Consider the following 24,197-nt stretch of genomic DNA (forward strand, 5'->3'; position numbering starts at 1 on the left):
TTTTTTTCTCTGATATTACTCTGCCTTCTCACTCCATCCTTTATTTGCATAATCATCTCTCAAAGCACAAAACAGAGAAGTCTGAGGACACCTGCAGGGCATAATAACAACAGTACCTCAAAGAGCATCATCAGATCTGTGCTTTGTGCCTTGACAGAAGGCAACTGCGAGCGAAGCTTTCAGTCTCTTTGTGTGTGTGTCTCAGCAAAGCAGGTATGAACCCTATTGAACATGAGAGGTCCACTCTGACCCATCGCTGACCAGGTCTTCACTGGGGAAATCATTGTCTTTAACCGGTACCTCGGCACACAACAGCCAAATTCGAACAAAAAATGATCTCATTGTCAGGCCCAGATGGAATCTGCTGATTTTTTTTAGCAGATATTTGGGAAAAACATGGTACAGTGTAAATAGAGTGCATTCTAATTCATTTAAAACACAATCACATTAACCAAAATGTTAAATAAACATAACATGCAAGGCACAGGTGATACATAAACCTTGCAAATAACAGGCGTTTTGTGAAGCTGACTCCATGTGGGCCTGCACCTAAGCAATAGTTTTACACATGCAACTTTTGTGATCAGTGACTGAATTATTTTCCATCAAAATTCCTATTTTTAGATTTGCACAAGACACGAGACTTACTAAAATGGATTTTGTTAAATAAGTCTCAACATAAAGTGTTTTCAAAGAGACGTCCTTTGTATGAAAGCCAATATTGCTTGTGACCAAATATGCTGCAAGCGTATTTTAGTGAGAAGGCAGTGTAAACATGCCAGAGCATATTTACAGTAAAACCTCTATCTACAATAAAGATCTTCTGCTGTCCACAACCCTGATTCCTGCCCTTAAATCCCACAGGTGTCCCGGGTGTTTGGCTCTGATGCTCTCATTTCACCACTGACCCTTAAACACTCAAAACTCAAACACTCAAGCACGGCTTCAGCTGAGGACCCTGTGGGAGAGAGAACCCAAAACTGATGTGTGTTTGAAAACAGCTAAACACCCGTTTGAGAGAAAGAGAGATGCAGAGACTAAAAGATGTGCGAAATTGAGAAACAGAAGGTCCACGGAATGACAATCATCCGACTGGGAAACGTTTTGGGATCGGAATACACACCACCTTACGACTCCATCATTGCTTCACACCCTCTCCCTGTCTGTTAGCCAAGAGTCAACTGAGACAGAAAATAGAGAACCAACTTGAGAATCTTAAGAGAAAAACACAGTGGAAGAATAAAGATCATATCCTAATTCGGACAAAATATAAACAAATTGGATGTTTCACTATTCACCATTCTATATTTTGCCACAATATTTGGGGTTGGAATTCAATAGGGTTCATATTCTTATGCTCTGAGGCACACCAGCACTTACCTCTGGGTTATGAGGGCATACACGAAAATACAATCACTCTGCTGTAAGCAGTTTACATGCAAGCATGCCATGCCACATGTAATATGATGCATTCGTTCAGAAGTAATCGGCTGTCCTCAGTTGTACAGTAATTCTGTTTTATGAATTCTGAATGTTGTTTGCTCAGTTACTCTATCAGAAGGCGCAGTAACAATGCTCTCATGTAAAATCTTTAGTTTCTTGCAAGCTGTAAACTGATTTAATCACTCAGCTAAACACTCAATTATAAACTACATTTTCTTATCATATCACAAAAATAGCCATTGTCAGTTTTAAAGTCTACATTCACTTCAGTTATTTAAATCGACATAGGTATGCCCTCAAGCCTTGTGGCTATTAGATTATAACTAGTCAATAGGCCACATACACAATCCCCTCAATTCTAGTTCTGTCTATGTGACCTAAAACTGCGAAGCTGACATACGGTTTTGATAGAAGACATAATAGCGTCCAGAGATGATTGAACATCCACCAATTTTTAATGAACCTGTATTTAAATTAAACAGTTAAAATCTGAACTCTGTGTACTGGAACAAACACTATGGGATGGTTTCACAAGTCAGGAGTAAGCTTTAGTTAACTAGGATAGTTTATATACTTTTATAAACGTGCCTTAGAAAAAACATTACTGGTGTGCGTCTTAAGACAAAACAATGGCACTGATATATTTTAACTGTGCATGCATTTTAACCTGGGACTACACTTAAAGGGATAGTTCAAAGATTGTCGGTAACCGAAAACCGGCGGTACCCATTGACTTGCATTGGTTTTGTGTCAAATCCCTTTTTGTATTGTTACATCCCCACCATAGAATAGAAGTGAATGGGTACCGCCGCTGTTCCTCCATCAGCATTTTTCAAAATACCTTCTTTTGTGTTCTGCAGAAGAAAGCAAGTCATACAAGTTTGAAATGACAAGAGGGCGAGTAAATGATAACAGAATTTTCATTTTTGGGTGAACTATCGCTTTAAGCCTTAAGCCTGTTTTCAGCTTAAGTGTATATGTGGCCTATCAGACTAAAGGGTACTGCAGGTCAAATCACTTCTACCCAGAGACAGACGCAAGCCAAGACAGACAGGTGTGCAAGGGGGCTATATTTCACAAGGCCAGCCCACTTACCTGTGGTGGACCTGATGGTGGAGGTAACTGTGGATGATGTCATGGAGGGAACACACTCGTCGTCCTGCGAGAATCCCGCTTGGATGGCTCTCAGATAACTGTGGCTGCGTGTCCTGAAGCAGCCCGGCAAGTCCAAAGCATCCATGGCCTGAGACTCCACCTCGCTGAATACAGATTCACACACTGATTCAAACTGCCCGTTCACCTCTGTCTCACTCACCTACAACCAGAACAACAATACGAAGACATGTCAACTAGGATTGGACAGTAGTGTATATTAAAAATGCTATTAAAAAATCTCTGTCTAATGCTGTCGTGCCTCCGAGACATGAAGTTCGGTAAGGCTTATGATAGCAGTTTTAATAGCCAAATTAATGCGTATTAAAATGATTGCAATATTCAGTATGTCAATATTTGATATATTACCCAGCCCTAGCCTCCCTTGTTTTTAACCACTCTCTATTCCTTTCAACTCTGGCTACTTTTCTCCATTGTCTTGCCTTTTTTGCTGTTTATCCTCCTTCCCCTGTGCAATTTATCTTATCTAAACGTGACTGTATGTAAGATAAAAAATCACAGATTGGTCACAGATAAACCTCTGTGGATAAAACAGCAAAACGTCTGAGCAGCCGGGACACATTTCCTTCGAGTTCCTCAACCATTTCTCAGCAATACCTTTGGATCATTCAATAAATCTGAGATAAGCACCTCAGTGATGAACCGATAACAGTCTAGTTGAGCTGAACACTGATAGGATGCTATCTCCCCTTCAGATTCCCATTTAGCTATCTCTAAAATCTAAGATTGCTGTTGTGTCCCAATGAAAGGGAATTATTCTCTAATGACCACAGCCGCACAGTGATGATGCTCAGAAAGAGAGAGAGAGAGAAAAAGAGCGTGAGTGTGTAAAATGGGGGTTCGGGAATGAAAACCATGTTTTAAGACCTCAGGCCAAATCAATACAACCCCCATTACTTCACTTTAACAGAGAGATTTCGATGTTACAGGCTGATAAATTTGACAATTTGGAAACACACAATCACTGTGTTGATTTAAATGGCTCTACATCTTCAGTGTGTATTGTATTTTTCTCTAGTGTGATGAGGGGATAAATCTCTGGATTACCTTGAGCTCTGAGCCTCTCACCTGGCTGACCTGGCTGACGCAGCTGGCCTGACTCAGGGTGCTGACCGCTCTCATGTAGCTCTGGTTCCTGGATCGGAACTTAGGCGAGCTGTAGTTGGGAGACGGTTCCAGTGTGATGCCGGGATGGATTTCCCTAGAGGTCTGAAGATGGTAACTTTGACTAGGCAGTATGAGATGTACACAGAGCAGATGAAGAAGACAGACAAAGAAAGGGTGAAAAGAAACAAGAAAAAGGAAAAGTAAATCTATCCATTCTATCGTGCTTATTATATGGCTACTTGCCACATAAGTAAATTATTGAAAAATAAATATTGATTTATTGAGTTTCCTAGCAGCTTTAAGCCAAGACAAGATGAACAACACAAATGTGTAATTTGGTTCCTACTATAAATAAAATATAATATAATATAATATAATATAATATATCATTGTTGTCCTTCCAAAACCTCGAATGTTAGATATTTGCAAAACCCAGTGACATACATATAGGGTGACCAATAATGATTTATAGCAAAAATAACAATCATGAAATATGGAGATACAAGGTTTCAGAGGGACAGCAGCAATAAAATAAAAATTCAAATAGCATATTTATGTTTATTATGAGTATTAAACTGCATCTGTCAAAATGATTTGCAGTACCCAGATAAGAGGAATGTCACAACTGACTAATCAGAATCACGTATTCCAGAGAGCCTTGTAATAATAACATTGAACATTTTGCACATCATTCAGGGCAGTTCTTTAACAGCCCTCTTTTTTGTGGGTTTGTCCTGATTCATCAACAGAATCGAAAACTGGCATTTCGATTGGCCACTCTGCTGAAGCATCCAATCAATGCGGGAAAATAAAGCAAAATGCAAATTCGAGGCTACTTAATGAGCTCTGTTTGCTCAATACTGACTTAGGCCTGAGAAAACCTACAAATACAGGCTCTCCAAAAGAGAAAGACAGTGTCGAAAAGAGGAAAAGAACCAGAGAAAGAGAAAGTACAAGGACTTCTTCGTACAGATTTCAAGACACAGCCTGAATCTTAGCAAAAAAAGCTTTTATGAGGAAATGTTCAGCGAAAGTTGATTGTTAAACTATATTGATTGAATACTATATATAGTATATATTAAAGGGATAGTTCATAGGAAAATGAAAATCCTTTGATCAATTACTCACCCTCGTGGCATTATAAACCTATATGACTTTGTTCTGCAGGACACAAAAAAAGATTTTTTGAAGGCCGTTGGTAACCAAACAACACTGGTCTCCATTGACTACCATTGTAAATCATTGAGACATTTCTCAAAATATATTCTTTTGTGTTTCACATCATAAAAACTCAAATACAGGCTTTATACGACAATAAGGGTGAATAAATAATGACAGAATTTTTGTTTTGGGGTAAACTATCCCTTTAACTATATTAAAAAAACATTTACATTTATGCATTTGGTGGCTACCAAAGCAACTTACAGTGCACTTACATTTTGTCAGTACACAATGCATAAATGTTTTCAAATGTAAAATAAGACCTAAATACCTCCAACATTACAGCAATAACATGACATGTGTTTTGAGTTGTCCTCAAAAGTCTACACTACCCTCAAAGGCTTTAAACAGCTAAGCGTGTCTTTCTTTACCTTAAATCTGCAGTTAAATTGGTGAGGTATTTGACCATGTCCCGGCTTGACTTGTCCAAACGGTATGAGCTGTAAACAAACAGAAGAGGTGTGAGACACATCTTACAGTAACAGACCGAAACATGGAATTAAATGGAATCTCAGTTAAGGTGAAGTTATTTAAGTTCATTCTCTCGTATACAGCATCCGTTCTCCAATATCCCGTTTTTTCTCACACAAACTTCACAGCAGCTAGTCTCCCCAACTCTTAATTCATTTCAATTCTGAACAGACATCTGAGGAACTGTGTACAAACACACTCGTTCTTAAGAAGGTGGATCATGGTGACATTCCTGCCGAGACGAAAGTAAAGTGCATTCTAATTTGACAAACGGTGAAGGAAACACGCTTAGAGTGTTTGCTGATAAAGTCACAGCACGTTTAAGAGGACGAAGGAACAAATCTGACGCCGCTGTTGGAGATTCTCGAGCTCCGAGCTGTAAAAAAATCAATGCGGCCATTGTGTCTCCCTCGGTTTGCACTGCGTGTGTCCTTCACCGCTGCTGTGGGAAATATTCCTGTAGATTACAGCAGACTCCGAAGCTCCACAGTTAAACTGCATACGGCAGATGTTCAGAATTAGATGTTCATCACATCTCTGCAGGGAGAATCATTAGAGTTGCATCTTGTATTAAGTTGAACCTTTTTAAAACACTGCAGGAAAATGTGGGGGTCTGGTGAATTATTTGTGCCAACACATAGACAAAAGTGATATTTAAATGAACTTCTATCAATGCTCCCATTAGACTGAGCAAAATGCAAGACCGTTACAAACACACCGAGAGCATCCAAAGCATGCTACGAGTGGGCTGCTCTTATTGTCCTGGTACTGACTCCGTTCCAGCTTGTGGGTGGTCCACACTGCTTTTTTGCACCGAGCCTCGGCAAACCTACGGTTTTTAATCACAATGATTGGAGATGAGCTGCTTAAAAGGTCAGTTTGTCTCATCATTTTGAGGAGCTACTGCTGGCTCCTAGTCTTGTATTCTCTGTTAATTTCAGCTCTCTATTACAGTGGATGGATAAATGAGGCTGTCTTGAAAGATCATCATCACTTTCAAAGCTTATCGTGCTCTGATATGTTGTCACTGCAGACCGGGTCCTGTTGCATGGCCCTGTTACCTAATTTGCATAATGCCCACAGCGAACCAGGCGCCATAAAACAATGCACCGGCACGTGCAAATAAACAACACTGTCAGCGCGTATAAATGCTTACTAAATTCCTCGCCCATGTCTTCGGCGTATCAGCCATCGAACAAATGGCCCATTAGAGAGGGCAGTCAGAAATGTTTTAGCATGCATTAAAGCAGCTTTTGAAAGAGCAGATTTGAGCAGATTTTGGCCTCCGACATCATCCCGCACATGTGTTTCGGAGCTCATCAGATGGCCTTTTTAAATCTAAAGCTTGTTTTCTCAAGTCTGCCAAGATTTTGCTTGACAGACGGGTGACCCAACACAGTGATTTCCCTTCTACATTCAATTACTTGATCTGGAGAGAAAAAATTACTAAACACAGCTAAAAACTAACCTTTGATTTGAAATCCTAAAATGATATTTTGAACGTGTAAAATATGTGACTCTGGTGCACGCTCTTGTTACATCACGAATCGATTTCTCTAATTCCTTATTATATGGACTCCCTTCTAAAGCTTTGTACAAACTCCAGCTTGTACAGAATGCAGCTGCTCGGGTCATAACACGGACTCCTACTTTTGAGCATATTACGCCTGTGCTGCGAGATCTACATTGGCTCCCTGTCAAACAGCGTATCCATTTTAAAGTTTTGCTTTTAACTTACAAGGCACTTCACAATCAGGCACCATCATACTTGTTTGATCTCCTCTGTTTAAAGACTCCTTCTCGTACTTTACGATCTGCTTCTGCACTCACTCTTGTCCTTCCACGCACTCGGACAACCTCCAAGGGGTTCTCGTGCCTTTGGTTATTCTGCTCTGTACCTTTGGAACTCACTACCGGTGGACATTCGTAATAGTCAAAGTCTCATGGTTTTTAAATCCAGACTTAAAACTTATTTAGCCAAGCTTTTTTTTATTTCTAGTTGTAGGCGGGTAGTGTTGGTTTTGATTGATTGTATGATGCTCTGATATTATTGATGTACGGTGTCCTTGAGTGCCATGAAAGGTGCCTATAAATGAAATGTATAAATACAATAATCTGTGGAGAGAGATACTGTTCTCAATCAGAATGCAGCTTGCATGGTGTGGGGTAATAGGTGCGTGACGGGCAACTTTGCTAATTAATTTTGTCTTTAAAAATCAGTTCCTACCGGTTTTAAAGGTCACTTTCTTTTGTCAATATCACAGAAGACTCAATATCACAGATGTAGATGTTTAGTTGTTTTCTTTGGTAAAGATTACATTTCTTTAGGATTCAACAACAAAATCTCCAGCACAAATAAGTAAACAAGATGGATTTTTTCAACACTCTTTGTAGCTTTAGCTACTTAAAGGAACAGTTCACCCAAAATCTTTTTGTTCTGATGAACACAGAGAAAGATATTAGGAAGAATGCTTGTTCTTGGCCACAATTGACTACCAAAGTAGGAACACTTCTTTGAAATTTCTTGGTTCTGTTGAACACAACAAAAGATATTTTGAAGAATGTAGGAAAGCAAACAGTTCTGGGGCACTTTTGACTACCATTGTCATTTTTTCTACTATGGTTGTCAATGGTGGCCAAGAACTGTTTGGTTACAAGCATTTATCCAAATATCTTTCTCTGTGTTCATCTGAACAAAGAAATGAATACAAATGTGGAACAACTCGAGGGTGAGTAAATGATGAAATTTTTATTTTTATTTTTGGGTGAACTGTCCCTTAAACACACTGCACTTGAAAAAAGCAACAAAAATATGGCAACCTATCCCTTTTTGGCATTATCAAAATGAACTCATAATATTACATTCTTAAATTCTAGAATAGTTATGTTTACTTATAACAAAACATAAATAGATGGATTCATTTTTTAAGAAACTGAAAACTTTGTTATTTCACTACTTTATTATTATAAATCATGTGTTATACACGGACCTAAACGTTGATCAAGTAACTGTAAATAAACAGTTTGTGTTCAATNAGAGAGAGAGAGAGAGAGAGAGAGAGAGAGAGAGAGAGAGAGAGAGAGAGAGAGAGAGAGAGAGAGAGAGAGAGAAAGGAAACTGTGATGCTCTGGTCCAAAACTAGATTTGCATTTCATTCACAAACATTAACACTTGCAAGGCCGTAAAATAACAACTTTAAAAGTTTTGGGATTTGGTTTTTGAGTAAACGTAATGATGTATAACAGTTGTTTTGCTGTTGCCATGGCACTTAGCACGCATCTTGTTTTCTGTTGACTGCACAAAAGAAACAAGATTTAGAAACTGTGCAGTGTAAAAATGGCTGTATGTGGTGCCTTTCAATCGTTGTATTGAAAAATACTGAAAGAAGTGAAAAAGGGATGGAGGCTGCCACAGCCTGTGCACAAGGAGGTGAAAGAGGTCAGAAAATCAGAACAGGAGGGACTGTCAACACATTTAAATACATGGCAGTCAGACGAGATGCTCTGCCATTTATACAATTATAAAAAAGATCATTCAAAACTCAACATCAGAAAAAAAATATGTGAAGTCGATTTCCTGCAAGCTTTAACAAGCAGACAGAAAGGAATATATTGTTCTAATCCATACAGTGTTTTTGAAAAAGGAAACAGTCCTGTCCTTTACTGACAAACTTTTCACAAAAAAGCAAAATTTTCTATTAAGTTCTTCTCTCATAGAAATTCATGTCATGAGTCACCTTGTGAGAACAATCCGGTTTCGATGAATATGCTGATTTAAAGCTATAATGAAAATAAATCTGTTTGCTGAGAACAGAACACATCTATTGTGTGCCATAGATGATAAAAGGGTGCGTTTTTACCTGGTGGCTGTTGGGAAGGACGGTCCACGCTGCCTGAAGAAGGAAGATGGAACTGAATTCCTACAAGTAAACACACACACAAACTTGAAGCCCGACCGCACATGCACATCATTCTGAGTCAAAGCTAAGTATTTAATCTGTAACTTTGGGTTTTACTCCAAAAAAGCTTTTTTACAGTAAAAAATGTAATAAATGAGCAAGTAATATAGAAATACCTGATGAAAAGTGATCATCCTTTTAAATGAATCTAGAAATAATTATTCCACTGTGTATGAAGACCATGTACAATAGCACAGAACCTGTACATACTTATAATATTTACTTAGAACACTGAATCAGACAGATTCTTCATCATTACAACCTTAACTAAACCTCACACGCCAGGAGCCCTGAAAATGAGAGGGGTAACAATTTTAGAAATACAATTATAATGGCCAAACTGCACCCAGTTTAGTGTGACTTCTGTTCGTGTTCTTGTTCAATGTCACACTGGATTATTTGCAATAACCCTACTGTCTACTGTATCTAATTTTGCACAACGTGGAAATTTCCTCAGCTATAGAATAGCTATAGACCTGTAAAGGTCTGTATTACAGAATACTTGTTCAGAAAAAGGGTTTATGTGTGTAGAGTATGTGAGACAAAGACAAAAAAAGAAGAAAAAAAGAAGAAAAAAAGGAGAAAAAATAGACGCCACACTGTACAGATTCATTATCAAATAGATTTAAAATGTTCACACCTACAGCCGTATAGTGAACACCATGTTACGGTCTAAAAAACAGTTAACGTTCTGATGTAAAAGTTCTTGTTTTATTAGATCAAGAAATTATTTAACATTCACTTAGTTACAGATCATCATGACTACCAACGTATTAGATGATCTCAGCTGACAAAAGTGAAGATACACAGCGATAAAGAGGCTCAATTTCACATAGTTTTTCAGGCTTCAGATTTCTGTGGATATCTGAAATATTTTTACAGTCAAAGTGCTTTCATTCCAAAATTTTGCGAAAAAAAAACAAAAAAACATTATCAGGAGTCACAGTGGCACAACAATATAGAGGCTGGGTGGTTAAATAAAATGCCCACTTTTATGAGCCCGACAAGGCACACGACGAACAAGCAGCCAATGAAATGTGCAGTACCAGGAAACCCCGCCCCCCCAAAGGAACACTACATTCACTATACTGAAATTACTCATAAGGCTCTGTCAGATATTTCCTGCCCACTGAAATGATTGACAATAACTGACCGATGAGCATCTTAAGGTGTGTGTGTGTGTGTTTGTTGTTTTCTGTTTGCTACAGTCTTTGTCCTGCACTTTAAGCACCTGTGGGTCCATTCTAGACACTTACTGTAAGTAAAACCCACTTTTATTACTCAAAAAATAGCTCCCCAGCCCAGCAGAGGGCAACGTGTGGAGAATGCTGTAAAATAAGGCCTGAGAACTCCATTATGGATGAAGAAGGAAGACCTCAGTCTAAACAATTGTTGCGTCCGAAATCGCCTACTTCCATACTACATAGTAAGCGAAAATGAGTATGAGTCATAAATAGTACGCCCGAAACCTCTGTATACAAAAAACAGTAGGCGAGAAATACCCGGATAGTCTACTACTTCCGCCGAGATTCGTGAGTGTGGATCGGATGGACACTTTTCTATCCCATGATGCCACGGGAGCTGAGCAACAGTCAAATTTCAAAAGTAAATCAAATAAATATAGCTGAAAACTTTAAGGCGGATGTCCGTTTTTAATGTAATAAATTCATTTCTCGTGACTAAATTATGTTTTTATAAACGCTCACGTATAGGTTGTTGTTAAAACGTCATAGGTCAAAGAGCACACGGGTCACATGACCATAAAACATTGGGGACGCACTATGTCCGAAATGTATTCATACTTCACCCACTCATACTATATAGAACGTACTGTTTTAACGGCCGATAGGTAGGTACTTATTTAAATTCAGTACGTACTGTCACATTATGCGATTTCGGACGCAGCGTACGACTGAATCCCAATTCACAAACTATTCATCTATAGCATTTGAGCGGATGATTCATTTGGAATTTATCCTGGAAAGTAGCATGTCAATGGTGTCTAAATGGCATACTTTGAACAGTGGATTTCTGAAGTATTCGTGCATTTTGGGGTAATATATGCCACAACCCCTTGCGCTACACACAGAAAGATTGTGATCGTCATTTGCTATGATTCTATGATGTCTAAAGAAAGACATATGCTGTGTCTTAATATTAATGCTTTCTTTATACTTAATGTACATACTTTACATACATGTTAGTAGTATGCAAAATGAGAATTGGCCAAGGTTTCCATTTGTAACACTGGATACATTATTTACAGTTTGAGACATGATATTATGTTTAATTCAGGTTTGAGCAGGGCAACACACACATTTGTGATTAAAGTTTTTAAAGGCTTAAATATATCTAATGTTTGCAGAGCCATTCTCAAAACTCACTGTAGGCTAATTGTTTGTCAGTTGGCTTGCTGGCTAACCAAAAAGTCCACAATGTTAAATATGCCCAATCCAATTCAACTAGAACCAGATACTGTACATAAGCTACAATTGTTTAATAAAATAATACATTCCCCACTAACAATACAATAAACCCCTCAAATGTCCTCAACTACATCAGCTACTTCAAGAACCCCTCAGTTTAGCCCGTTATGACTCGACCATATAGATTAAACAAACTCTTTCCAGCAATTCCTCTGATTGTCAGATTCAAGGAATTCTGTTGCATTTGTCTATACAAACCAAATCTTTACTGTTAGAAATAGTCAACTTGTTTACGTTAGCACCCTGATAGTCCCTCAGATGTATGATCACACATAATGACTGATAATAATACAAACTGCTAATTTGACATAAATAGCGTCAGTTACCATGCCAAAAAACTTTTATCCTTTGTAGTACCAGACAGCACAGGTACATCTGTAATGATGTCTGCTAAAGATCTGGAAAACATCTGCTGTGTAAAAACATCTGATAAACATCTCAGAAATAGCAGTTTTACATACATAAACATCTTACAGAGATCTTCTAGATGTCTATATGACATCTGACAGCAGACGTCTCAGAGATGTATTGTAGATGAGCAAACAATAAAAAAATGTCTTGCAGATGTAAATGCTGACATCAAATGCCAGATGTATGTGTGCTATAATGTATGTCTCCAGATGAGAGTTACGTTTGTTTATAATATTATTTGCAGGAGAAATCACAGGATACAATAGGTTGTACATTTACAGTAATACAGTGACTCAATGGGGATTATATTGTACGTGGGTATTAAGAATACATTGTATTGTCTATCTAATTTATATTAAGGTGTGGATTAGTATGATATGTAAATTTTGCATTTAAAAGGTAACCCCTTACTGTACAAACCAGCCGGCCAGTCACCTCAATGGGCATCTTTTTCACCACAGGTCTTACATTTCTTACTCATATCCATTTTTGTGGGCCTGTTTAAAGCTAACATTCCATTCCCATATTCAAATAAAATTAATAAATATTATGTTAATTAAACCCCAGCAATAATACAATTATCATTCAAACTAGGGATGTCACACTATCAGATTTTCACAACATGATCATTGTAGCAGGAAGAATTCACAATAGCAATATTGTATTATCGCGATATCTATGACATTAAAAAATAATGCTTTTAGGCAAATGCATTTATTTCGGGTCTCTTTTTGGCTATAAATCACGCTCAAAATTTGAATTGAGGCAAAATGGGTGGATTACTACAACCTACTTTGTTGGAGTGTCAACCAGATACTGGCGATAGATTGCAATATTATCCTATGTGCAGGATTAACACAATATCATTAATCACGTTTATGGTCAATACTAGTATACTGCCACATCCCTAATTCAATCTAATTCAGACTAACTGTGAATCAAACCTGTAGGTAATCTTAAGTAATTTTTCAATTTTAATACTTAGTGTATCTCCACATATTAAAATGCCCCCCCCCAAAAAAACTTGAAAACTTTTCAAGACTCTCAGTTCTCACCAGATCTAAACAAAAAAGGGGTAAACACAGCAGTCGCTTCATGTGTAAACTGCACAGCACTAAATCTTCCTTCACATTTACATGTACAGTGTACCACTTTGGCTCTGAAGACACTGAGTAAACTAGAATAAAGGATTCCATTATTCACACACACCAGAGAAACAACCATTACATTACATTCAGAGAAAAAGATGATCAAAACCCATAAAATTGATCCAAGCAATATGCAGTGATATAAGGTAGTCTTTGGCCAACATTCAATTCAAACTCCATCTTGCTCACCTCACAGAGCATGACCCAGGTACTCCAAAACCATAAAATTTCTGGTTGATCCACGACCAACTCATATAGACAATTTTTACAGTTATCTCGGTAGAGTTTAAAGTTTAGTGGAGAGAGTATCTTTCCTGGAAGTCTTAGTTCTCTGCCAGTAAACAATCACAGTATTTACTAAAATTTAGTCTTTGTAATGCCGGAGTGTCAGAGAGAGTGTCCCTGGTGAAGGCGTTTAAGTTCAAGGTCACTCACAATTGTGCAGTGTAAAAAGGTGCTGAATGTCTGAAGTATACTAATGTGGGGCCATAGCCCCCACTTATCAATCCTTTCCACACTTGCTGCTACTTTCTCTCTCTTACACACTCACCTGTAAACATCTTGCTACATAACCATAACAGTCTTGTGTTCTATTCTCTATGATTTTCTATTGCACACCCCGTCTACTGTAGCTTCACATACTTTTTTAAGAGCTCAGAGTGACAGTGACATGTAAGACATCTCTGAGTTATTTGAGAACTTCTTGTGGTAAATTTCCATACTGGCACTCCGCGACATGGGTTGCCTCCCGCGTGCTCTTCGCTGCCACCGAATCCATAGGAAATCCCTACATGATGGCGAACGAGAGGGGCTTCTTATGGCCGCTGTTCCCTTCGGTGACCCATTATCGCTTGTTTCACTATTAGATACGTCTAAAGCTGCCTGGAGCTCCAACAGGGATAAATTAAATGGGTGCACAGTTGCTGGGTCAATGGTAGCAAGTCCCGGCGGACTTAGCTCTGTTTCCTGTGACGTCGGCACACCAAGGTTAGTGGCTTCTGGATCGAAAGTATCTGACTCAACTGAGCAGAGAATAGCACAGAAGAGAGATTCAGACTCCAGGGGAGCTGAGTCCACAGTGTCTGATTGGAGGGGGAAATTTATCATTGGGTCAGGAGAATCTGAATATTGGGTATCTTGCTCTTCAGAGAGGGATTCTGGGAAGCTTGTGGCACCACCTTCAGTAGGTTCAGATTCTTCAGCACAGATCATGAATGTTTCTTTTTTGGACCACAAAACAAGAGCTTGAGTATCTAGTTCATGTGCATAAGGTTCAGGGCTTGTTGGATTTGATATGTCAGACTCACTTCTGGACTCCGGTTCTGGAGTAGCTGGCTGCAGATAAATGGTGTCCAGTAATTCCGGAAGGGGTGGTTCTTGAAATATATACTCACAGGAATATTCATAGACCGTTTCTGGGGTTGGCGGGTTTGGCAGAGCTAGATCTATTGATCTACTTGGGCTTTGAGAGCCAGAAACATTGAGGTCTAGAGATTCTAAACTTGGCCATTTCAATTCACTAACATTCATTGAATCTGGGGTCAATGGACTCAGGATAACTGATTCCAATTCCAGTGCTGTAAAGTCTTGTATGTTTAAGTCAATGGGTTCTTCATCTGTACTTTGAACCAATGGCTGGATTGATTCTTGAACTTCCTGGGACGTTGTGCTGCCAAGCTCCAAAGGTGATGGCCCTTGTCGACCTTCAACAGGAGAATCTTGCGAAAGCTGATGCAGGGTGGTCTTATCAAGATATTCTTGAGGTGGAGGGCTTACATTTTCTGGATCCAGTTTAGGCCATTGCAAACTGGCCAGGTTCACCAGTTCCACATTTGTAAAATCTAACACAATTGACTCCACAGCCTTATGAGTGGATGACTTTGTAAAGCAATATGGTTCTACCTCTGGCACTGGTTCTGGGGGATCTGGGGGAGTCAAAGAATCAGAATCTATTTCAGGCCAACATAGCAAAGCCACATCAATAGGATCTGGAGGTGTAAGGTTAGCAAAAGTAGGATCATCCATTTCTGCTAAATTAAAGTTTGGGTCAGTCTGGAAAAATGGTGCAGAGGTTGAGACCTGCAGGACATTTTTATCTGAGGGTTCTGAGGGAGTCATGGACAAAACATTAGTGTCTACCGGGGAGGGGCAGTTCACGGCTGCATCCGCTGTATTCTGTCTCACCAGGGTTTTGCTTCCTGCTTGGGTGCTAACGGACACTTGAGGAGCAGCTGTCTGGGTTTCCCTCACACAGCTAGGTGACCAGGTGCTGTAATGTTGTGTAAAGGTGGAAAAGTTCCTGTTGAAGGCTCTGAGCTCTGTACACAGATCCTTCCTGAGCTCGGCTAACTCCTTCCGCATGGCTGACACATCTTCCCTCCACTGCAGGCTGATTGCCAGTGCCAGATCCGCTGTCTCTTGGACACTTGACTGAACAGGCCGTGGCCTGATGGGCGCACTTGTTTTCAGCGGGGGTAATGAAGGCGTCGTGGCAGGGGAGATATTGCCATAAAGGGTGCTGGATTCATCTTGTCTCTCACAGAGGCCCGTATCCCCATGGGCCATGGAGGTTAAATCTGGCCTCTCGCTGGGTAAATTGTCCTCATTAAGCAAACCAGTGCCCTCCAGCAAATCATTTCCCTCTGGAAGAAAAATATAAAAATGCCAATGTATATAATGTGCCCAGTGGTGGGACTAGCTGGGGATTTGTGGGGATTTCCATTTCCATTTAGAAATCAACCAAACATACTGTATGTGAGCCAAAATAAGTTTCAAGGTTACACTTCCGTTCGTGTGAATTCAGTATAATATTACACAAGTCAAATGAAAATCATAACAAAATCAAGCTGAGGGGATACGGGAATTAATTATTTACAGTATAGGTACAGGATTCAGAGCAGAGCCCATAACGTATGCTTATATTGAGGGGCTTTGTAAAATTGTACAAATTGTTTTGAGATTTGCTCGGTATGCAACAAAAACAATCTCTGCTCCCTGTGCTTTAGGTGACAGGAGTTGGTTATTTTAAGTTATCGTGTTCACGCTAACAAACGGATCCCATTTTGACTCACAGCTTTTTTTTTCTCTGATATTACTCTGCCTTCTCACTCCATCCTTTATTTGCATAATCATCTCTCAAAGCACAAAACAGAGAAGTCTGAGGACACCTGCAGGGCATAATAACAACAGTACCTCAAAGAGCATCATCAGATCTGTGCTTTGTGCCTTGACAGAAGGCAACTGCGAGCGAAGCTTTCAGTCTCTTTGTGTGTGTGTCTCAGCAAAGCAGGTATGAACCCTATTGAACATGAGAGGTCCACTCTGACCCATCGCTGACCAGGTCTTCACTGGGGAAATCATTGTCTTTAACCGGTACCTCGGCACACAACAGCCAAATTCGAACAAAAAATGATCTCATTGTCAGGCCCAGATGGAATCTGCTGATTTTTTTTAGCAGATATTTGGGAAAAACATGGTACAGTGTAAATAGAGTGCATTCTAATTCATTTAAAACACAATCACATTAACCAAAATGTTAAATAAACATAACATGCAAGGCACAGGTGATACATAAACCTTGCAAATAACAGGCGTTTTGTGAAGCTGACTCCATGTGGGCCTGCACCTAAGCAATAGTTTTACACATGCAACTTTTGTGATCAGTGACTGAATTATTTTCCATCAAAATTCCTATTTTTAGATTTGCACAAGACACGAGACTTACTAAAATGGATTTTGTTAAATAAGTCTCAACATAAAGTGTTTTCAAAGAGACGTCCTTTGTACGAAAGCCAATATTGCTTGTGACCAAATATGCTGCAAGCGTATTTTAGTGAGAAGGCAGTGTAAACATGCCAGAGCATATTTACAGTAAAACCTCTATCTACAATAAAGATCTTCTGCTGTCCACAACCCTGATTCCTGCCCTTAAATCCCACAGGTGTCCCGGGTGTTTGGCTCTGATGCTCTCATTTCACCACTGACCCTTAAACACTCAAAACTCAAACACTCAAGCACGGCTTCAGCTGAGGACCCTGTGGGAGAGAGAACCCAAAACTGATGTGTGTTTGAAAACAGCTAAACACCCGTTTGAGAGAAAGAGAGATGCAGAGACTAAAAGATGTGCGAAATTGAGAAACAGAAGGTCCACGGAATGACAATCATCCGACTGGGAAACGTTTTGGGATCGGAATACACACCACCTTACGACTCCATCATTGCTTCACACCCTCTCCCTGTCTGTTAGCCAAGAGTCAACTGAGACAGAAAATAGAGAACCAACTTGAGAATCTTAAGAGAAAAACACAGTGGAAGAATAAAGATCATATCCTAATTCGGACAAAATATAAACAAATTGGATGTTTCACTATTCACCATTCTATATTTTGCCACAAAATTTGGGGTTGGAATTCAATAGGGTTCATATTCTTATGCTCTGAGGCACACCAGCACTTACCTCTGGGTTATGAGGGCATACACGAAAATACAATCACTCTGCTGTAAGCAGTTTACATGCAAGCATGCCATGCCACATGTAATATGATGCATTCGTTCAGAAGTAATCGGCTGTCCTCAGTTGTACAGTAATTCTGTTTTATGAATTCTGAATGTTGTTTGCTCAGTTACTCTATCAGAAGGCGCAGTAACAATGCTCTCATGTAAAATCTATAGTTTCTTGCAAGCTGTAAACTGATTTAATCACTCAGCTAAACACTCAATTATAAACTACATTTTCTTATCATATCACAAAAATAGCCATTGTCAGTTTTAAAGTCTACATTCACTTCAGTTATTTAAATCGACATAGGTATGCCCTCAAGCCTTGTGGCTATTAGATTATAACTAGTCAATAGGCCACATACACAATCCCCTCAATTCTAGTTCTGTCTATGTGACCTAAAACTGCGAAGCTGACATACGGTTTTGATAGAAGACATAATAGCGTCCAGAGATGATTGAACATCCAACAATTTTTAATGAACCTGTATTTAAATTAAACAGTTAAAATCTGAACTCTGTGTACTGGAACAAACACTATGGGATGGTTTCACAAGTCAGGAGTAAGCTTTAGTTAACTAGGATAGTTTATATACTTTTATAAACGTGCCTTAGAAAAAACATTACTGGTGTGCGTCTTAAGACAAAACAATGGCACTGATATATTTTAACTGTGCATGCATTTTAACCTGGGACTACACTTAAAGGGATAGTTCAAAGATTGTCGGTAACCGAAAACCGGCGGTACCCATTGACTTGCATTGGTTTTGTGTCAAATCCCTTTTTGTATTGTAACATCCCCACCATAGAATAGAAGTGAATGGGTACCGCCGCTGTTCCTCCAACAGCATTTTTCAAAATACCTTCTTTTGTGTTCTGCAGAAGAAAGCAAGTCATACAAGTTTGAAATGACAAGAGGGCGAGTAAATGATAACAGAATTTTCAATTTTGGGTGAACTATCGCTTTAAGCCTTAAGCCTGTTTTCAGCTTAAGTGTATATGTGGCCTATCAGACTAAAGGGTACTGCAGGTCAAATCACTTCTACCCAGAGACAGACGCAAGCCAAGACAGACAGGTGTGCAAGGGGGCTATATTTCACAAGGCCAGCCCACTTACCTGTGGTGGACCTGATGGTGGAGGTAACTGTGGATGATGTCATGGAGGGAACACACTCGTCGTCCTGCGAGAATCCCGCTTGGATGGCTCTCAGATAACTGTGGCTGCGTGTCCTGAAGCAGCCCGGCAAGTCCAAAGCATCCATGGCCTGAGACTCCACCTCGCTGAATACAGATTCACACACTGATTCAAACTGCCCGTTCACCTCTGTCTCACTCACCTACAACCAGAACAACAATACGAAGACATGTCAACTAGGATTGGACAGTAGTGTATATTAAAAATGCTATTAAAAAATCTCTGTCTAATGCTGTCGTGCCTCCGAGACATGAAGTTCGGTAAGGCTTATGAAAGCAGTTTTAATAGCCAAATTAATGCGTATTAAAATGATTGCAATATTCAGTATGTCAATATTTGATATATTACCCAGCCCTAGCCTCCCTTGTTTTTAACCACTCTCTATTCCTTTCAACTCTGGCTACTTTTCTCCATTGTCTTGCCTTTTTTGCTGTTTATCCTCCTTCCCCTGTGCAATTTATCTTATCTAAACGTGACTGTATGTGAGATAAACCTCTGCGGATAAAACAGCAAAACGTCTGAGCAGCCGGGACACATTTCCTTCGAGTTCCTCAACCATTTCTCAGCAATACCTTTGGATCATTCAATAAATCTGAGATAAGCACCTCAGTGATGAACCGATAACAGTCTAGTTGAGCTGAACACTGATAGGATGCTATCTCCCCTTCAGATTCCCATTTAGCAATCTCTAAAATCTAAGATTGCTGTTGTGTCCCAATGAAAGGGAATTATTCTCTAATGACCACAGCCGCACAGTGATGATGCTCAGAAAGAGAGAGAGAGAGAAAAAGAGCGTGAGTGTGTAAAATGGGGGTTCGGGAATGAAAACCATGTTTTAAGACCTCAGGCCAAATCAATACAACCCCCATTACTTCACTTTAACAGAGAGATTTCGATGTTACAGGCTGATAAATTTGACAATTTGGAAACACACAATCACTGTGTTGACTTAAATGGCTCTACATCTTCAGTGTGTATTGTATTTTTCTCTAGTGTGATGAGGGGATAAATCTCTGGATTACCTTGAGCTCTGAGCCTCTCACCTGGCTGACCTGGCTGACGCAGCTGGCCTGACTCAGGGTGCTGACCGCTCTCATGTAGCTCTGGTTCCTGGATCGGAACTTAGGCGAGCTGTAGTTGGGAGACGGTTCCAGTGTGATGCCGGGATGGATTTCCCTAGAGGTCTGAAGATGGTAACTTTGACTAGGCAGTATGAGATGTACACAGAGCAGATGAAGAAGACAGACAAAGAAAGGGTGAAAAGAAACAAGAAAAAGGAAAAGTAAATCTATCCATTCTATCGTGCTTATTATATGGCTACTTGCCACATAAGTAAATTATTGAAAAATAAATATTGATTTATTGAGTTTCCTAGCAGCTTTAAGCCAAGACAAGATGAACAACACAAATGTGTAATTTGGTTCCTACTATAAATAAAATATAATATAATATAATATAATATAATATATCATTGTTGTCCTTCCAAAACCTCGAATGTTAGATATTTGCAAAACCCAGTGACATACATATAGGGTGACCAATAATGATTTATAGCAAAAATAACAATCATGAAATATGGAGATACAAGGTTTCAGAGGGACAGCAGCAATAAAATAAAAATTCAAATAGCATATTTATGTTTATTATGAGTATTAAACTGCATCTGTCAAAATGATTTGCAGTACCCAGATAAGAGGAATGTCACAACTGACTAATCAGAATCACGTATTCCAGAGAGCCTTGTAATAATAACATTGAACATTTTGCACATCATTCAGGGCAGTTCTTTAACAGCCCTCTTTTTTGTGGGTTTGTCCTGATTCATCAACAGAATCGAAAACTGGCATTTCGATTGGCCACTCTGCTGAAGCATCCAATCAATGCGGGAAAATAAAGCAAAATGCAAATTCGAGGCTACTTAATGAGCTCTGTTTGCTCAATACTGACTTAGGCCTGAGAAAACCTACAAATACAGGCTCTCCAAAAGAGAAAGACAGTGTCGAAAAGAGGAAAAGAACCAGAGAAAGAGAAAGTACAAGGACTTCTACGTACAGATTTCAAGACACAGCCTGAATCTTAGCAAAAAAAGCTTTTATGAGGAAATGTTCAGCGAAAGTTGATTGTTAAACTATATTGATTGAATACTATATATAGTATATATTAAAGGGATAGTTCATAGGAAAATGAAAATCCTTTGATCAATTACTCACCCTCGTGGCATTATAAACCTATATGACTTTGTTCTGCAGGACACAAAAAAAGATTTTTTGAAGGCCGTTGGTAACCAAACAACACTGGTCTCCATTGACTACCATTGTAAATCATTGAGACATTTCTCAAAATATATTCTTTTGTGTTTCACATCATAAAAACTCAAATACAGGCTTTATACGACAATAAGGGTGAATAAATAATGACAGAATTTTTGTTTTGGGGTAAACTATCCCTTTAACTATATTAAAAAAACATTTACATTTATGCATTTGGTGGCTACCAAAGCAACTTACAGTGCACTTACATTTTGTCAGTACACAATGCATAAATGTTTTCAAATGTAAAATAAGACCTAAATACCTCCAACATTACAGCAATAACATGACATGTGTTTTGAGTTGTCCTCAAAAGTCTACACTACCCTCAAAGGCTTTAAACAGCTAAGCGTGTCTTTCTTTACCTTAAATCTGCAGTTAAATTGGTGAGGTATTTGACCATGTCCCGGCTTGACTTGTCCAAACGGTATGAGCTGTAAACAAACAGAAGAGGTGTGAGACACATCTTACAGTAACAGACCGAAACATGGAATTAAATGGAATCTCAGTTAAGGTGAAGTTATTTAAGTTCATTCTCTCGTATACAGCATCCGTTCTCCAATATCCCGTTTTTTCTCACACAAACTTCACAGCAGCTAGTCTCCCCAACTCTTAATTCATTTCAATTCTGAACAGACATCTGAGGAACTGTGTACAAACACACTCGTTCTTAAGAAGGTGGATCATGGTGACATTCCTGCCGAGACGAAAGTAAAGTGCATTCTAATTTGACAAACGGAGAAGGAAACACGCTTAGAGTGTTTGCTGATAAAGTCACAGCACGTTTAAGAGGACGAAGGAACAAATCTGACGCCGCTGTTGGAGATTCTCGAGCTCCGAGCTGTAAAAAAATCAATGCGGCCATTGTGTCTCCCTCGGTTTGCACTGCGTGTGTCCTTCACCGCTGCTGTGGGAAATATTCCTGTAGATTACAGCAGACTCCGAAGCTCCACAGTTAAACTGCATACGGCAGATGTTCAGAATTAGATGTTCATCACATCTCTGCAGGGAGAATCATTAGAGTTGCATCTTGTATTAAGTTGAACCTTTTTAAAACACTGCAGGAAAATGTGGGGGTCTGGTGAATTATTTGTGCCAACACATAGACAAAAGTGATATTTAAATGAACTTCTATCAATGCTCCCATTAGACTGAGCAAAATGCAAGACCGTTACAAACACACCGAGAGCATCCAAAGCATGCTACGAGTGGGCTGCTCTTATTGTCCTGGTACTGACTCCGTTCCAGCATGTGGGTGGTCCACACTGCTTTTTTGCACCGAGCCTCGGCAAACCAACGGTTTTTAATCACAATGATTGGAGATGAGCTGCTTAAAAGGTCAGTTTGTCTCATCATTATGAGGAGCTACTGCTGGCTCCTAGTCTTGTATTCTCTGTTAATTTCAGCTCTCTATTACAGTGGATGGATAAATGAGGCTGTCTTGAAAGATCATCATCACTTTCAAAGCTTATCGTGCTCTGATATGTTGTCACTGCAGACCGGGTCCTGTTGCATGGCCCTGTTACCTAATTTGCATAATGCCCACAGCGAACCAGGCGCCATAAAACAATGCACCGGCACGTGCAAATAAACAACACTGTCAGCGCGTATAAATGCTTACTAAATTCCTCGCCCATGTCTTCGGCGTATCAGCCATCGAACAAATGGCCCATTAGAGAGGGCAGTCAGAAATGTTTTAGCATGCATTAAAGCAGCTTTTGAAAGAGCAGATTTGAGCAGATTTTGGCCTCCGACATCATCCCGCACATGTGTTTCGGAGCTCATCAGATGGCCTTTTTAAATCTAAAGCTTGTTTTCTCAAGTCTGCCAAGATTTTGCATGACAGACGGGTGACCCAACACAGTGATTTCCCTTCTACATTCAATTACTTGATCTGGAGAGAAAAAACGACTAAACACAGCTAAAAACTAACCTTTGATTTGAAATCCTAAAATGATATTTTGAACGTGTAAAATATGTGACTCTGGTGCACGCTCTTGTTACAACACGAATCGATTTCTCTAATTCCTTATTATATGGACTCCCTTCTAAAGCTTTGTACAAACTCCAGCTTGTACAGAATGCAGCTGCTCGGGTCATAACACGGACTCCTACTTTTGAGCATATTACGCCTGTGCTGCGAGATCTACATTGGCTCCCTGTCAAACAGCGTATCCATTTTAAAGTTTTGCTTTTAACTTACAAGGCACTTCACAATCAGGCACCATCATACTTGTTTGATCTCCTCTGTTTAAAGACTCCTTCTCGTACTTTACGATCTGCTTCTGCACTCACTCTTGTCCTTCCACGCACTCGGACAACCTCCAAGGGGTTCTCGTGCCTTTGGTTATTCTGCTCTGTACCTTTGGAACTCACTACCGGTGGACATTCGTAATAGTCAAAGTCTCATGGTTTTTAAATCCAGACTTAAAACTTATTTAGCCAAGCTTTTTTTTATTTCTAGTTGTAGGCGGGAAGTGTTGGTTTTGATTGATTGTATGATGCTCTGATATTATTGATGTACGGTGTCCTTGAGTGCCATGAAAGGTGCCTATAAATGAAATGTATAAATACAATAATCTGTGGAGAGAGATACTGTTCTCAATCAGAATGCAGCTTGCATGGTGTGGGGTAAAAGGTGCGTGACGGGCAACTTTGCTAATTAATTTTGTCTTTAAAAAACAGTTCCTACCGGTTTTAAAGGTCACTTTCTTTTGTCAATATCACAGAAGACTCAATATCACAGATGTAGATGTTTAGATGTTTTCTTTGGTAAA

The 24,197-nt window shown here is 39.4% G+C and overlaps 2 protein-coding genes across 10 annotated transcripts in view; both read right to left on the reverse strand.

Moving 5' to 3' along the window:
• LOC130559877 (disks large-associated protein 2-like) overlaps positions 1–5,380 on the reverse strand; it is a 29,813-nt gene extending 24,433 nt beyond the window's left edge. For both annotated transcript variants that reach the window (XM_057343188.1, XM_057343187.1), the window contains exons 1-3: positions 5,316–5,380; positions 3,685–3,844; positions 2,539–2,758 (exon numbers count right to left, since the gene is read on the reverse strand). In XM_057343188.1, coding sequence (XP_057199171.1) covers positions 2,539–2,758; positions 3,685–3,844; positions 5,316–5,353 — 418 coding nt within the window. In that variant the 5' untranslated portion in view covers positions 5,354–5,380. The remainder of the gene's footprint in view (positions 1–2,538; positions 2,759–3,684; positions 3,845–5,315) is intronic.
• Positions 5,381–8,481: 3,101 nt separating this feature from the next.
• The window catches only part of LOC130559876 (disks large-associated protein 2-like), a 127,036-nt gene continuing 111,320 nt past the window's right edge, over positions 8,482–24,197 (reverse strand). For 7 of the 8 annotated variants that reach the window (XM_057343179.1, XM_057343178.1, XM_057343185.1 and 4 more), the window contains 4 exons: positions 21,786–21,854; positions 20,155–20,314; positions 19,034–19,253; positions 10,121–16,061 (listed from right to left, as the gene is read on the reverse strand). In XM_057343179.1, the coding sequence (XP_057199162.1) occupies positions 14,074–16,061; positions 19,034–19,253; positions 20,155–20,314; positions 21,786–21,854 (2,437 nt within the window). In that variant the 3' untranslated portion in view covers positions 10,121–14,073. Of the gene's footprint in view, positions 9,336–10,120; positions 16,062–19,033; positions 19,254–20,154; positions 20,315–21,785; positions 21,855–24,197 lie in introns of those variants that run through there. The other variant, XM_057343186.1, reaches the window with a different exon arrangement.

This window comes from Triplophysa rosa, linkage group LG10 (assembly GCF_024868665.1).
Source record: "Triplophysa rosa linkage group LG10, Trosa_1v2, whole genome shotgun sequence".
NCBI classification, from domain to species: Eukaryota; Metazoa; Chordata; class Actinopteri; order Cypriniformes; family Nemacheilidae; genus Triplophysa; species Triplophysa rosa.